The sequence below is a fragment of the Mauremys reevesii genome, linkage group 20 (genome assembly GCF_016161935.1).
Source record: "Mauremys reevesii isolate NIE-2019 linkage group 20, ASM1616193v1, whole genome shotgun sequence".
Taxonomy (NCBI): Eukaryota; Metazoa; Chordata; order Testudines; family Geoemydidae; genus Mauremys; species Mauremys reevesii.
In genome coordinates, this window is record NC_052642.1 from 12,260,828 (window position 1) to 12,276,928 (window position 16,101).

Below are 16,101 nucleotides of genomic sequence, written 5' to 3' on the forward strand. Positions count from 1 at the left end.
GTTTCAACAGCATAAGTTGAGTGTGCTTAGTCTTAAACATGTTCTGTGCCATTATAGCCTCTTAAGAATTAATACAATCTTAATGCAAAAGCCAAACTTCATCTCATTAGCCTCAGTCTTGCAATGAATCCCATGAGAGCAAAACCTTGCACCTATATAGAGCTCCGCTGACTTCAAAGAGCTCAGTGCAGGATTAGAACCTTTAAAAACTGCTCAAATTGTACAAGTTTTAATAAACTGGGTATCAAGACATGCTTAATATTTTGATTACACTGAACATACTTTATCAGCATTATACAAGGCCTATAACCACAAGGTTTTTATTTAAAAAAGAGGATTAGCTTTTAAAGTATACCATTAAGAGCACCATACATTACACTGTAGTAAACAGTGATATTTCCCCATTCTCCGTCTTTACTGGTTATGTGCAAAATGTTCAAAGACTTAAAGACCGCAAGCCAACAAAATAAGACTAACTCATTAAATTAATTATTTCTGAAGAGCAGGGATTGAGCATTCACAGTATTACTTCTTATGCTCCTAACCGGGCTCCAACATCATGACTCCAAAAGGTACTGGGGTCCAGGATCAGGACTGCTATCCCCTAACAGAGTGCAAGTAAGGGAAGGGCACGTTTCTTGGAAACTGAATGCAAAGGATTTGGTTTTCTTAGCAACATCCATTGGGAATAGTCACAAGACTTCTCACACAGTTTGCCAGCTCACTCATTAATTCATTGCCCCAATTCCCCCCGCTGGCTGCTGTAGCGGCAGAAGAAGTGGGCTGTAGCTCACGAAAGCTTATGCTCAAATAAATTTGTTAGTCTCTAAGGTGCCACAAGTACTCCTGTTCTTCTTTCGGCAGAAACAGCATTTCTCCAATTTTTCTACCAGTAGCAGTTTTTCTCTCATGCTAATATGACCTTTTAGCTACCCATCAGAACTTGCTACCACTCGGTCCATGGGTAGTGAATTCAGAGGGATGGGGCTTTACCTTGGAATCTGGCACAATTTGCTTCCTCCTTGCTAATTTGCAATTGATTTGATTATGGAGGTGTGCTGTCTCATTGTGTGTGTGAGTACGTGTAAAGGGAGGTGAGACTTGGGCTCATGTCTGTGCTCTATACCCACAAGTTGATACCACACACCAGCCCATCCTTGCATTTTGATCAGAATGAGGAGTCACTGAGATAGCAGTTTGTAGAATTGGCTCTGGTTAAAAGCAGCTGCCTTCAGGGTCAGCTATACAGCAGTTAGTTCTGTAAGAGGCCAGAGTTGTAGCACAGACAATGCTGAAGACAACAAAATGTTTGTGACAATGGCTGTGAGCAGCAGATGTTTTCCAATATCCTTGAAGCAGCAAAAACCCAAAGAGCTTGTTTAGATGGAAATTTGCACTAGTGTCACTACACGGATGTAATCACACAGCTGTAAATTGCCCTAATCTAAACAAGCCCTTTAGAATCAGATCAGTTAAACGAGTTTTCAAGGTCCACAACCAAACCATGAGCCCCAGGCAAATAAAAGCTTGGCCTGGCCTTCCTTGCAACAAAAATGCCTTTTTGGTAAAAGTGGTATCTAAAAAAAAACTGGAGACCTGCATACTATTCCCTGCTCTACCAGTGGCTTGGTATTTCATCTGTAACAAGTCTTCTTCTCAACTGCTCTGGTCTCATTCCCCTTGTAAAATGGGGATAATGTTGCTTATCCACTGGAACAAGGCCAAAGAGCATAACACTTCGAACAAAAAGGGTTATTAGAAGCTCAGCTTTCAGTAAAAATAATCCTTTGGGTGGAGGTTTTATTGCAACAGTTTCTAATTCAATCCCACCTAAAAGCAATCTGGCTAAAATCTCTAATTAGCCTCATCCCATGCAGCAAACTCATAATCCCAAAGATAGCTCCTCCCATTCCTCACTGCTCCCAATCACACACACCTTCCCTTTGTGGAGTTTAGATACATTCAGCTGCCTATAATTAACACCCAAAACCCAAGGCCATTAGCTGGCTCAGAGGTGCTTCCCCCTGGGGCACCACTGGAGAAGGGTACAGCAATAATTCAGGGTTATCTTTATATTATTGTTTCCTACATTTCTCTGATACTAACAGATTTCACTCTGGGTGTGTCCATCGGAGATATGTTCCAATCTCATTTCTGCTGGTGGTCCCAGCAGCCTTAAGGTTTCAAGATATTGGTCACAGGGGTCACCCCTTCCAGGCTTGGTGCTAATTTGACTTCCTTTTAAAAGAATAAGCAACTGAGTGTGTGTTGCACGCAGACCTAACAGCAGCAAGCGAGTGAGCCCATTCCCACCTTGCTGGGAGCAGCAGGAAACAGGCTATTCCTGATGTGTTATGGCTAAATCAGTGTCGTTTCAGTTTAATAGGAGATATATCCTCTGTCAAGGCATTAGCTACAACAATCCCCTAAAAATCATCAGGCTTCTCCACACAATAGTACTTACCCATGGCATGAGCGTCAGCACAAGCAACCAGGATAGTTAGGACCTGAAACACCAGCCAAAAATTCAGTATTCCAGAGCGTGCTGTGGCAATTTGAAGCTACCCTTCTACGTTTTGGGTAACAAACTTAACTAGGACAGAGAAATCCCCAGGAGCTCCTGGGGGCAGCCATGCTGTTTGCAGAGGAATGCTGGGAGTCTGGGCGGTTGGTTTTTTTTTTTCCCCCTTTCCTCCCCTCTTCACTTTGTAGATTGCTACTGATGAAAAGGAAGCTATACAGAGCTCAGGGCTGGTGTGGCAGTGTTTCCTTCCTGTTGCCTAGAAAACAAAAACACGCGATCACAAACACTCTAAACATTTACAATCATAGAAAAACAATCTCTCATACGCAAAAACATCAGATAGGCAGTGCAACCTCACAGGGCTAAAGAAATGGGATACAAAAATAATACAGCAAAGACAATCACGGGACGGGGGAGCACCCGATCCTACACATACACCCCCCATGCAACCGCATAGAAACAGAATACCACGAACACAGTCACAGAAACACACTGAAGCACAGGAGCGACACGCAGAAACTCAGCCCGCCAGGGAAACACATGCTACAAAAACACGCAGAGTCAAGCCACTCTCAACCCCTTCTCACACCCAGCCACGGGAGTACAGTCACCCACGCCGGCCGACCCTCGGGAGCATTTCACTGTTGTTGATGAACCCCACCAAGGAGCCATTTGCCTCCAGGCCCCAGAGACGGGAGACACCCGGCCAAGAAGACACGGTGATGGGCGCGCGGGTTGGACTGTGAAACTGGGCGGAGTGTGCAAGCTCCTCCGGCGGGGACGGTCTCGGGCTCAGGCACAGCGCCCTTTGCCTGAGCCGCGACGCACTAATATTAACGACTAATCATGGGGGGGGGCGGCTGGGGTCTGGTATGTGCCTCGGGGGTGGCCCGGTGTTACGGGGGGGGGCACTACCTGACAGGCAGTGTCCTGCCCCCCGGGTACGTGGGGCTGGGGGCAGCCCCCCTGTGCCCACAGGCCAGGGGAACCGTGCACGGGAGGGGGGGGATTTGCCGCCCACTCACGTCGGCTCAGGGCCCTGCTTTCAAACCGCCCCTCCCCCGGGGGCCAGGTCAGACCCCCCCGCGTAGTGTGCACGGCGCTGTGAGGGCCCCGAGGCCAGGCGCCCCCGGGCGGACTGGGGCCCCTGTGAGGGGGAACTGAGCCCACGCGCGAGGAGAAGCAGCGCGCGCGCGCGCACACACACCCACCGCGCGCGCGCTCTTCTCCCTGTGTGGCCGCTGCCCCGGAACCCTTGATTCCCGGGCCTCGTTTCCCCGCCCGGACGCCTTTCGGCGGCCCCTCGAGCCGCCTGTTTCCGGCGTTGCGCGGGCGTCACAAGAGGAGGAGGCGGCTAATAGCAGTGGCGCAGCGCCGCTTGTTGACAGACCTCTCAGCCGCCGCCTGACGGGCCCGGGGCTCCCTGCACCGCTACCGCCGCCATGTCCATCTTCACCCCCACCAACCAGATCCGCCTCACCAACGTGGCCGTGGTGCGGACCCGCCGCGCCGGGAAGCGCTTCGAGATCGCCTGCTACCGCAACAAAGTCATGGGCTGGCGGAGCGGGGCGTGAGTGCAGGCCGGGGGCAGGCGCGAGGGCGGAGGGGGGCTGGAAGGAGGGAGATATGGGGCAGGCCGTGGGGGGGGGAGGCTTGGGGCCGGGGGAGGTCTGAAGCAGCTGCAGGGCTGCTGGGGAGGAGGGGAGTCCCGTGTGGGTGCAGGGCCAGGAAGGGGGTGAGGGTCTGGGGACGTTTGAGGGGTTGGGGTGGGACCCCCTCGCCAGGGGGTTTCTGGAGGGGAGGAGACTCGGATATCTGAGGACTGGGACGGAGGGGGGTGGATGCCCCAGGTGGTGCTGGGAAGTGCCTTATCCAAATAGGTGCCTGTCAACATCCAGCTCCTAGTGAAATGGACCAGGCCAGGACTCACCAGTACCCTACGTCTCCAGCTGGTGCCAACACTTACAGAGCAGGGGTAACTTGCCCTCATCCCACTCGAGGAGAGATTCCCACCCAGGCATTGGGGGAGGTGTTCGTAGAGTGCAGGGAAGGTAGGAGTCGGCCTGGCCCGGCCCTGTCCTGAGTTACTGACAGAGGGTCTGAAAGCACCTACTCCGTCTACCTGAGGGCCCTCTGGAACTTGAAGATTAATCAGCTAGAGGCATGGAGTCAATGCACCTAAGTTAAAGCATGAAGATGCTCTGAGTCAGGAGTAAACATGGCTTTAGTTTCCTGTAATTAAGCATGGCCTACACTCAGGCTATGTCTACATTACCACTTATGTCAGTATAAGTCAGTGCCTGAGTGATGTAAGTTGCATGGACCTAAGCACTGCTGTGGACAGCACTATGGCGGCGGAAGAGCTTTTTCCATTGACATAGCTGCCGCCGCTTGTTGAGAGTAGATTAACTGAGTTGATGGGTGAGATCGCTCCCATCTTCTTAGAGCGGCTACACTAGAGAGCGTACAGCAGCACTCTCTAGTGTAGCCATAACCTTCAAAGTTAGGCTGAGGTAGCTACATTAGTCAGGGATATGAAAAAACACACCCTGGAGTGCTGTTTTGTTAATGGAAGAATGCTTCTATCAACCTAGTTACTGTCAGTTGGGAAGGTGGTGTTCCTGCATTAATGGAAAAACCCCTTCTGTTGGCATAGGCCGCATATCTGCTACGAGGTTTTGCCAGCGTAGTCTCCTGGATCCTCCTTGCCCTTTGAAGGTATCTTCACATCTTTAGTTTATTTGCCTTAACTTTTCTAAGTGTCCTCCTATCCTCTGCATGAGGAAGTGTCCCTCCTTTGAAACGGTAGCTCCTTCTCTTCTTGTGAATATTGTTTTACTTCAGGATTTAGAAATACTCTCTGTTGCCACTGCCAGTTTTGACTGCTCTTATTTGGAAAACATTGATCTGTTTTGTTTGTTGCAATGTTTGTACAGGGGCTTGCAGTTGGCAGTGCTTGTTTTATGTTTCATGTTTCTGCACCAGTAATGTTGAAGCGGCAAGCGCAGTTTGAGAATAAAGACCCCTGCCTGCAGTCACTATGAATCAAAAACTCCCATTTCATATGTCTTTCTCTCTGGGACTTATATTATCGCTATCAGCATAATGTTTGAGTGCCTGTCTTGAGAGGCTTTTATATTTCATTGTCTCAACCATGTTTTTTCTTTAGCTTCTCTGACATAGCTAAGGGTTTAACTTTTTTAAAAAATCAGACTAGTCCCACAAAATTAATATTTTGTGTCATACTTGGAGTCCTAAAGGATCATTAATGGCTGCACAGACTTAACTAGCCATTGCTTAACCCCAGCATCTACATTTTTTTTGTGAAAATCAACCCTTAAAATAAATGTTGACATTTTTTAAAATTCCAGTGAAAATAGTTCTCTATAAACAAAAACATTCTGCAGTGCATGCAACACAAATGTTTCAGCATTGAGAATCAAAATATGAAACTGACTTAATTTATTTTCATGGTTCCAGCTGCAAGTGATTGAAAGTAAACAAGCAGTATAAACTAGAGGAGATGTTAAAATTCATTACTTTTTAGTAACCAACGTGGTGATAGTAATCTAGGAAGGAAATTTGTTTCTCATTTAAGTCACTTGATGGTGTCCTTAAGAAGTTAGTAATGAATTAACCACTCCATAAAGCTACAAATCTCCATGTTGTGTTAGATTCAGTTAGGTTTACGGAGGGCCCCAAACAACATTCCTCCTGGTGAGAAGGTCCAATAGCTGCCCACACTCAAGTTCCCAGCTTCCGCTAATTAGTGCCCTAGCCTCAGATGCAGAGTAGCAGCCACAAGACTACTCCCTGCTAGTTAATGCTATGCTTGCACATGTTTTCTAATTGTGAATACAATTGTTATTTACCAGTGAAAAAGACATTGATGAAGTTCTACAGACCAACACAGTATTTGTAAACGTCTCTAAAGGTCAAGTTGCAAAGAAGGAAGATCTCCTCAAAGCTTTTGGAACTGATGACCAAACAGAAATCTGCAAGACGGTAGGTCCTCTATACATGAAAGCATAAAGTTAACACACCTTATTGTGAATCACAAAAGACTCTAGCCTTCCTCCACTTAAAATTTAGCTAAACTGAATATCCATCTGTCAATTGATGCTGTTAGAGTTTAATGACTTTTCTAGTATATTACGTTTTTGTTTTTTTTCTATTATTGATCACAGTTTTGGGTAAACACATTTTTTTCCCTTCTCTTTTGAAATAGTGTTTTAAATGTGGTTTTCAGCAACACCACTTTGTGCTGGTCATATGTTCCTCACAGATCTTGTGAACAAAGCAGGGTCATATCAGCTCAGTAGACTGATGGGGGGATGTCCGTGCAATGCTTAGTTGTTATAGGCCGGTGTGTTGCTGATCCAGTAAAGGATACTTTTCCCTTTCAGTCACTACTGAACCAGCTTCTGGGGAGGGCGGGCATTCTTCTTGATATCTGATCTTTCCAGTGAGATATTTATAAAACTGAGTTCTGACTACTTGCACTTTTTGTATAGCATCATTAGGATGCATTGTCCTTTACAGACATGTCGAAGCAAGGTCCCTGTCCCAAATAACTTTAACTAGACCAATTTCTAATGGAAGATAGGGATGGAGGAAGAGATGTAATAAAGTTTTGTTTCACAAGTATCTTGATCCAAAAGATTTTTTTGTTATATTGGTCTATTTATAATGTACTAGGAATAAGTGGGGATGAATAGTAAATCTGCATTTTTAATCAAACAAGATACTCAGTAATGCTGTTTATTTTGAAATTGTTTCAGTGTTCAAGATAAACCTGTTACTTTTATTTATTTATTTTTGGTGCCCTTGTTGGTACACTTATATAAACTGTTAACTTCATTTGTAGGATTTGACCCTTATCTGAAAAACACTAGTTTCCTTTTTATAGTTTAATGAGACAAGCATTACACTTTTGCATAAGGGTGGGGTTTTTTGTTTGTTTGGGGGTTTTTTTTGTATTATGAAAAAATTCTAGTGTTATACTTGACATGCTGCAGAATAACCTAGTCAGGTTAAAGATCTATACACAAATTAAGCTAAGACATACCGTAATTGTTACTTTGAAAACAAATCAATAACTTTCCCAGAGCTAGGATTTCTATTCTTCAGTCAAATATGTATTATTACTATCTAATAGAATTTTTCATTCTTGATTAATCACTTCTAGATTTTAACAAAAGGGGAGTTGCAGGTATCTGACAAAGAGCGACACACACAATTGGAGCAGATGTTTAGAGACATTGCAACTATTGTCGCTGAGAAATGTGTGAATCCTGAAACAAAGAGGCCATACACAGTAATCCTTATAGAAAGAGCCATGAAGGATATCCACTATTCTGTTAAACCAAACAAGAGCACCAAACAGCAGGTCTGTATCCGTCCCCAAAAATTCTGTTTTCACTTAAAAGAATTTTTGTGTGTAGTTTCCTTATTAACATCCACAGGAGTCACTTGAGCCTAAATCTAAGGATGGTAAGTGAGCATTGTTTGACAGAAAGAGGTGGCATAGGAGCTGCATGTTAGAAAGAAACACTTGTGATCTGAAACTTCGTAGTTTGGTTTGTATCTGCCCATGAAAGGGGGGAAAGGAAACTAACTACAGATTATTAAAGCAGCAACAAAGTTGGGTGTAAAACAAAAGCAAGAATACTCAACACTTATGCTCTCTTCTTACCTCCTGTTGTTCAGTGGGACAGTGTGTTTATCCTTAATTTTGAATGTCCTGAATTTTATAGTTTTGATATAATCACCTTGTTTAACATTTCCAGCTTTTCTGACACCTTAAGTCCTATTCCAGCAATACTTTGAGAAGATTTGCCTTTTCATGTTAATCAGTTCTGATCAGTCTATACCAAATGTATTCCTGGAGAATTCCAGTGGACGGTACCAAAGAATGTTTCTGGAGCATCTATAAGCAGTTGTAAATAATGCTAAACCTGAGTGTGGGATATGGTGCTATGTAAATAACAAATGAGCATGTGTCAATTTCATTTGTAGTTAATGTCTTTGCAGGCTTTGGAAGTGATCAGACAGTTAAAGGAGACTATGCAGATTGAGCGAGCTCACATGAGACTGAGGTTCATTCTCCCAGCAAAAGAGGGCAAGAAGCTAAAAGAGAAGCTCAAACCACTGATCAAAGTTATAGAGAGTGAAGACTTCGATGAGCAGTTAGAAATTGTAAGAATCTAGTTTCCATAGTCAATTTTTTCTACATTTAGTTGTGTTCTTTTGAAGGCTACATGTAAAATCTGTGTTTGGGTTAGCTGAAATTGTACTAAAGCATTGAAATTGAATTAATCAGAGATGCATAATTTGGGGTTTGGGAGATTGTTTTGGTTTTTTTAAATTCTTCATGGTCTTAGTGACTGCTTTCAAGCCTTAAAAGGCTCAGGACTGTCGGAACACTTGCTTGAGGAATGAGAGTTCTTGACTTAGTCATCTACCTGTACCCATATTTGTTGTAGAATTGCTGGCTCAAACTTTGAAAAATACAATGCAGCAACTTTTAGCAGTGATATGTTTAACTTTCTCCTTTTCTCATTTTGCCAGTCCCCTATATGTTAGGATGGTAAATTTTAATTCTTACAGTGCAAAACACATGCACCATATCTTACTGCAATTCAGTTTTGACCATACTGTAACTTATTTAAAAGGTATTCCACCAAAATAACTATACATTAGACAAGATCTGTAATTAGTGATACTTTGGGCTACTTACAACAGACTGGGCTTCTTCTGCAATTTCACTGCTGCATCATCAGCAAGTTGAGCATTGGCAGATGCAGCTGCAAAACTCCCTCAAACAAAAGATGGATCCATTTGGATTGTTTAAATATCGGCTTTTAGGGATGTGGAAAAGTTTTCTTAATGCCTAGGGGGTCAGTCATCTGTATATTAAATTGCCATAGGAGAAAAGGACACAATGTAGGCTAAAATCTTCATTGATTGGTATGTAAAATGTTTCAGGTGTGCCTCATTGACCCAGGCTGCTTCAGGGAGATTGACGAACTGATCCGGTGTGAGACTAAAGGGAAAGGCTCGCTTGAAGTACTCAGTCTGAAAGATGTGGAAGAAGGAGATGAAAAGTTTGAATAAAACCCTTCCACCAACATCACTTTTGTGGCAAACACTATAAAGAGGCAGAGTTAAGCCGCCTCATTCTGTTAAGGTTTTTGTTTTTCCAAGCTATTGCTGTCACTAGCTCTATTTGGGATAATTCCAGGCCGTGTTTCCTTGCATTTGTCTGGGTAACAAGTGCCTTTGATAAAGAGATGTTTGAGTGTTCGATTTGCACGAAGGATAAAGTTATAGGACTTACCGGTGAAAGGCTATACTAGCTTTGTTTTGGTGTGGGTAGTGATTATATCGGTGTTCAACTGGGCCAAGTCCTTTCCCCTTTAATTTAGTGCTGGTGGAAGGCTGCGTATATCCCAGAGATGTTTACTGCGTATGAGGAGAAGCATGCACAGCCAAAAGAATTAAATGAAGTGTCACTCTTAAAACAGTGCATGGAGTTAAGGTGTATATTATTTACCTTGTTTAATGGCATCATTAAATGTGTGACCTAGACTGCCACATACTACTGCTAGAGAAATTTCACTATTTGTAAATAGACCACTCTTCTATATTTTATTCATGGGACATATATTAAAATATACATCTTAACTTGGAAAATATTCCCCTAATTCATTCTTTCAACTGTTAAATGAATTATAATATATACATAAAGTATCTTATAGGATCTGGCACTAGGGTAGTGGTCCTTTTATGCTGCTGTGAAGCTGAAGCTGTGCTCCCAAAATATGCAAAAATTCACTACTAAAATAAACCTGATCTAGACTAGGTAAAGGCAGCTGCTCCTTGAGATAGACAAGCTCCCAGTGTATCCTAGTTTTCCCCTGCTGGATGTTTATATATGTTCCTTTTCTTATCCAAGATAAAAGCCAAAATGCTTTAAACTTTTCTAGTATCTTCATGTTAGACCCTTCATGTGTCTTGCTGATGTCCACACACACTTTCTACCAACCCACCTGCTGCAGAAGGTACAGCACTCTAAACTACTTCCTTGCTGAAATTACAGAACAGTTTTTCAAACTAGATAGTATATGAATAATACAGCTAAGCAACTCCAAGAGATGTATTCTCTCTCAGGAAGTAAGAATACAAAATAGAGAGGAAAGAGTAAATGATACTAACTGGGCCTACCCATCCATGGATAGTTCAAGGATAAACATGGAGTTTAAATGGAGCCCCTGGCATTAAACAACTGTGACAGTAGCATGATGCAGCAAAACATGCATTAGTTGTTTGGTACCATTTGTTTCTTAGTTTCAGGGGATGAGCAAGTACACTGGTCACTTACTGACTCCTAGAGGGAAGTGGCATATGTATTTTGTGACAAAGTTGTCAGCTGTCCTCTGATTTGATGCATAGTTTCTGTGAAGACCTAGATGTTCTTAATTTATAAGTACAACAAACCGATATTGCTAACATGTAAGTACCTAGCAAAGCCCCTCTGTACCCCTCTCAGGAATTTACCTCCCCTTTAGTCTGACAGCCTGAGCTTATTCATGGATCAGATTGCAGGGGAGACCAATAAGAAATTTAAAAGTACCTAAGTCCCACTGATAGTCAATGGGATATGGGTTCCTTAGTCATTAAGTATTTTGAAAATTGAAATTACCTGTGTGACTTTTTTGCTACCATGTGGTCTTATGTGGACATACATTAGACTTAGTGGCTATACACAAACTATACTGGTACAGTTAAGCTGGCAAATTTCCCCATGTTAAGCCATTGATTATGCTCATCTTTGAGCTGGTTGGGCACCAACGATACTTATCAGTATTAATATCCCATTGAGATTAACTAGGCCATTCATTAGTCTCATCTAGTGTTTTCGGTTGCCTGCAGCTTCAGCCATTACTACATCCATAATGATGAGGGCTGTTTTTCTTTAGCGATAAAACTTAGCTCCCAGTTTGCTCTTCAGAAACTAACAGGAGAAAGATGAGTTGCAATAACTTAGCAGAATCCAGTTCACAAACTTGCTGAGGGGGGCAGGGGGAGTCTATCTTCCTATAAAGCCTTCTCTAGGATTTGGGTGAATTTTTCAGGTTTTTCCTGAGTAGAGGGAGTTCCTTTTTGTAATTTATGTACAGTTGGTTTGTTTAGTATTTATGGGTCAGGAAGAATGGCTGACAAGTATCAAAATAAACCTTATTGAAGTTGTTGACTAGCCTGTGTTGATTTTCAGCTCTGCTTCAAGTAACACCTGTACTTCCTTGCACAGTGTTTTCCTGAATATGGATACAATTCACATTTCAAAAAGATACATGTAGGTTTATAATTGTCATCTTACTGTTAGAGGATAAGCAAGTTAAGCGAAGAAGTAGAGATGAAGACTTGTAAAGGAGCACATGTACTACACCTACATTGTCAGTGCTCAGAGCTGAAAAACTTTCAGTATTTCATGCTCTGCCTTTAAAGCTAAATCCAAGCAATATATACGCACACTTAAAGCTGACAGCTAGAAGGAACTGAAGCTTTATTCAATATACTTTACATTTTTAACTTATAGGACTAGATGTTTATGAACATTAACATCTATTTTTACTCAGTCCTGTATGTTCAACCTATTTGAGCTACAATTTTGTATTGTCTACTTCCACAGAAATCTGTATGAAGATCTCAGTTAAATATACATTTAATGCACAACATCCTCAAGTACAAATTGGTTCTACTGATAAAGTAGATGCTGGGTGGTGGATACCATGTTTAGTCTTCATCAGAGACGAGTCCCTCTTTAGCAGATACCAGTTAGGTGTCCTTTGTCTCTAGTACTTAGATTTCTCTGAGACAGTAAGTTATGCAGTCTTCTACACGTGGCGGCAGCAGCAAAGGTATTCCACACGATCACAAAAACCATGCACTTCCACACTAAGGATTCATTCACATCTCCATGAGACATCAAAATAATAAGTGTATTAAGACCTACAAAAAGCCTGTCCAATCCTAAATTTAGAATTAAGAGCTAAACTTTCTCTAACAGAAATACAAGTCCAGTATGTGGACAGTGTTACATTTAAGGATAAGTAGTGAAAAATGTTCTGTGGACTAACACCTATGCTGAAACAGGCTTTAGAAGTGTCACACCAGCTGTTAAGACTTAACACAGTCAGGTGTGCTCTGTACTTTTTTTTTATAAAAACAAATTTTCCCAAATATCTCCTCCTCCCACAATGTGTTCCATTAACACTACTCTTCGCTTTAAAGGGTCCTGCATTTCAGTAGTGCTCTGTAGTTTAAAAAGCACTTTACATTTAAAATGCCTTTTATCCTAAAGTGTTTTCTCACAAAGCACAGATGCAATATAGGAGCCCAAGTTACATCATGTTTGTCACCACAAAAGATGCTTGTCATTTTCAGTGCTACAGGCATCTGTTGCCTCTGGACACTGAGCAGCACCACACTCATTACTGGACATGTTTTGATGCTGACATTGAGTAGCTAAAGGTATACAGTGGTTTTGTGTAAGTAACTTGTGGCAGCCAAATGAATTACTCTCAAGTTCTGCCTGTTCACTTCTTGATGAAAGCATTACTGAATCGCTGAGACGCTTCAAATGTAGATCACGTCCGAGTCATGCTGCTGAACCTACATGCAAATCAAAGAAGTTATTTCCACCCTAAAGTTCTGTTTAAGCATAGGAATTCCTGGCTCCCACTCATAACTCTAAGCCTGGCTTTGACAACTCTGTGGCCTTTAGGAAGTCAGATAAAAATGCCTTGACTTTTTTTCCTGCCCTCCTGCTGGAAGTTTTCACACTGACAGACATCACTTTGCCGTTTGGATTCTATTTTTTCTTTAAAAATTACTTAATTATTTGCATTAGGAAGATGCTGCTTCTGTCCAACCGCATTGGACTTTGTATCTTACAATTCTATGCCCAGAGTCTGCAAGTTAAGATCATGTAACACAGGCTCTAGTGATTCTGAAAAATCTTTACAATAAATATACGAAGGAGGTGACGAGCAAAGCTCAAGTTTATTGATCATAGACTAGAAACTCTTGCCCTAGCCTCATTCAGACATCGTTTCTTTAAACTTCCAGTTAGTTCTCTAGCAACCAGCACAGTTAGTAGTGCATAAATAGTTACTTGTTGGTAAATGTTCAATAACAGTTGCCTGCCCTTAAACCAGTCTCACATTCAGAACAGGATTCCTACACCACTCCAATTCTCAACTCTAGAAGCAGACTGAGCTTTTATATCCCGCAATGTACTCACTCACCTGGAAGGAGCCAAGTATACAACAATGCAGGGTCTCCCTCATGGACCCACGCAGCACTGGTGTGAAACAGCTGATAAAGAGGTGGTGTTCTATGACCATTGCCACGTAAGAGCTGAATTGTAGGTGCTTTGGTCAATTTCTGTTACTGGAATCTTATTACCTACCCCTTAATGCTGGAAGTTAGGTTTTCACAGCCATAAATACTAGTGCAGAAGGGAGTCATGTTTATGTTTTAAATTGCTGATGCCAGCACTGAGGACACATTGATTTACTTTCAAGCTTGGTCAAACTATAAAGAAAATGCAGCTATTGAATACAGATCCTCTTATTTCGTAACAGGATTTATCTTTCATTCATATTCCAGCTTTGATCACAGGTGGAATGGAGTCAGCTGATCTCAGGATACCTATCTTACAAGCTGCCTTAAATGGCATGAAACTGAAGGACTAAAGTAAGCAGCAGTCCTTCACAGTTTGGGATTGAGAAGCACTGGCAGAGTTGGGTGGAAGGAGCTTGCCCAAGCTATTAATTCCTTACTTTCACAAGCACTAAATTCACATTTTGGGAAAATAAATATAAATCCCATTACCTTTATAATCTGTTTTCTAGTTCCTGTCCCCACATTGCTGGCTACCAAGGTATTTGTTTGAAAAGTTGACTTTTCCACTGGCACTGTATGTTGACTCTTGTTAGTACATGGCCAGCTGCTTGTGGCATTTAATGGATAAGCTGGGAAGGGCTTTCGAAGATTTGTATCCAACAAGTCTCCAACTCCAAAGGTTTTCATCCATGAGGGAGCCTTTAAATGACAGAATATGTGAAACAGCATTCTCACTACATCAGCTCACATTAAGCCAAAGGCATATTAAATACACGGACCTGAAATTATAGGAGCCTTCTCTCACCCAAGCCTCCCTTTTTTCTCTCTAATATGTGTTACTCTAAGACAAATTTCTACTAGGTTTGGCGAAATCTGGAAGGGCTGGGGCCTGTCACTGTTGCACTGGTCCAGAAAGGGGCTCGAAAGTTTGTTTGCTGAATCACAAGAACCTGGCATAAAAAGCTGACTTCACACAAACACAAAATCATCACACCTGAAGAATTAATAGCCACAAAAAGCATAAAGTAGAAAGAGACTGATTACAGCTATGCCACATTTAACTGTTATGAGCTTGCAAGATTTTATTTTACCCAATAGCCTTCAGCCTTTATGGGACTCTTCCTGGGAGCTCACAATCTTTTGACTGTTGTACATTTGAGGGGATTCCTCTCATAAAAAGCTTCCAACAGAAAATGCCACTTTTAATGTCTCCAGACCCACTTTTCACATTTTATTATCAATAGAGATAGTGAATGTGTGTTTCGTACCAAAATATGAAGCGTATGTTTAGCATATGCGTTTAGAAACATTTTAGGGATTCCAATATTCCTTCATTTATGGTGTCAACCAAACCTATATTTATTAATTTCTACTGCATGAGTAAAGCTTATGTGTTATTATAAAACCTATATTTAGGGTTACATACATTTCCTATTGAACGATCCAAGGATCCAAGAACTTCATTCCAGTGAGAGTAGAGCCCAGTTTGTTTTTCCTCTAGTTTTAACGCATGGATTTCTGACTTCAGCTCTTTCAATCGATCTTCAAATTTTTTGCTCTTTTCCAAGTAATCTAACCTGCAATCCACACAGGGAGAGAAGACAACAAAAAAATAATCTAATTAGCCAGTGGTAGCTGTAAAGGAGGGTTTTGTAGTTTTTACATTAATCTATTTTGTAAGGGCAATTTGTAAGAAATTTTCATTCTAAGCTTCTGGGGCAAAATCAATCTCCATTATAAATCCACTAATTTTACATCAGAGATTTGACACCTGAAGTTATTCAATTAACAGTCAATAACTTCATCCAATTTGTATTTTTATTTATTCTGTGAGGCTGAAGCTGTGCTCCCAAAATATGCAAAAATTCACTAATAAAATAAACTGGATCTAGACTAGGTAAATGGAATGGTTCGAAATGTAAGCTCAGGCTATGGGCTGCATAGGAAACCTGTGAAGACATTAATTCCAGATGATCACAGCAATACCTGCTCCCCCTCAACTAGAAATCCAGCAGTCACACACACAATCTCCTATTAGGTGTTATTAAACAGTCGGAGAACCAGCTTTATATGGGAATCTGCAGAATCATAGAGGGTCCTGCAATAGGTATAGATAAGACTAAGTCTGTCTACATCCATCTGTACTCTCTTGTCTTCTACTTAGA

At 42.0% G+C, this 16,101-nt stretch overlaps 3 protein-coding genes across 17 annotated transcripts in view; 1 reads left to right on the forward strand and 2 right to left on the reverse strand.

Annotated features, from left to right (window-relative positions):
• The window catches only part of LOC120387402 (S-adenosyl-L-methionine-dependent tRNA 4-demethylwyosine synthase TYW1-like), a 118,272-nt gene extending 114,417 nt beyond the window's left edge, over nucleotides 1-3,855 (reverse strand). Inside the window, exons 1-3 of one of the 6 annotated variants that reach the window (XM_039508103.1) lie at nucleotides 3,736-3,855; nucleotides 2,595-2,780; nucleotides 2,465-2,507 (exon numbers count right to left, since the gene is read on the reverse strand). In XM_039508103.1, coding sequence (XP_039364037.1) covers nucleotides 2,465-2,468 — 4 coding nt within the window. In that variant the 5' untranslated portion in view covers nucleotides 2,469-2,507; nucleotides 2,595-2,780; nucleotides 3,736-3,855. Of the gene's footprint in view, nucleotides 1-2,464; nucleotides 2,781-3,111; nucleotides 3,341-3,439; nucleotides 3,681-3,731 lie in introns of those variants that run through there. The other 5 variants (XM_039508106.1, XM_039508104.1, XM_039508105.1 and 2 more) reach the window with 5 other exon arrangements.
• SBDS (SBDS ribosome maturation factor) lies at nucleotides 3,854-11,778 on the forward strand. The gene is made up of 5 exons (XM_039508121.1): nucleotides 3,854-4,094; nucleotides 6,400-6,529; nucleotides 7,713-7,913; nucleotides 8,558-8,722; nucleotides 9,512-11,778. The coding sequence occupies exons 1-5, from the start codon at nucleotides 3,967-3,969 to the stop codon at nucleotides 9,638-9,640; spliced, it is 753 nt and encodes a 250-aa protein (XP_039364055.1). The 5' UTR covers nucleotides 3,854-3,966; the 3' UTR covers nucleotides 9,641-11,778.
• A 285-nt stretch (nucleotides 11,779-12,063) lies between these two features.
• The window catches only part of LOC120387403 (merlin-like), a 30,551-nt gene continuing 26,513 nt past the window's right edge, over nucleotides 12,064-16,101 (reverse strand). For all 10 annotated transcript variants that reach the window (XM_039508110.1, XM_039508114.1, XM_039508115.1 and 7 more), the window contains 3 exons: nucleotides 15,363-15,513; nucleotides 14,426-14,635; nucleotides 12,064-13,201 (listed from right to left, as the gene is read on the reverse strand). In XM_039508110.1, coding sequence (XP_039364044.1) covers nucleotides 13,166-13,201; nucleotides 14,426-14,635; nucleotides 15,363-15,513 — 397 coding nt within the window. In that variant the 3' untranslated portion in view covers nucleotides 12,064-13,165. The remainder of the gene's footprint in view (nucleotides 13,202-14,425; nucleotides 14,636-15,362; nucleotides 15,514-16,101) is intronic.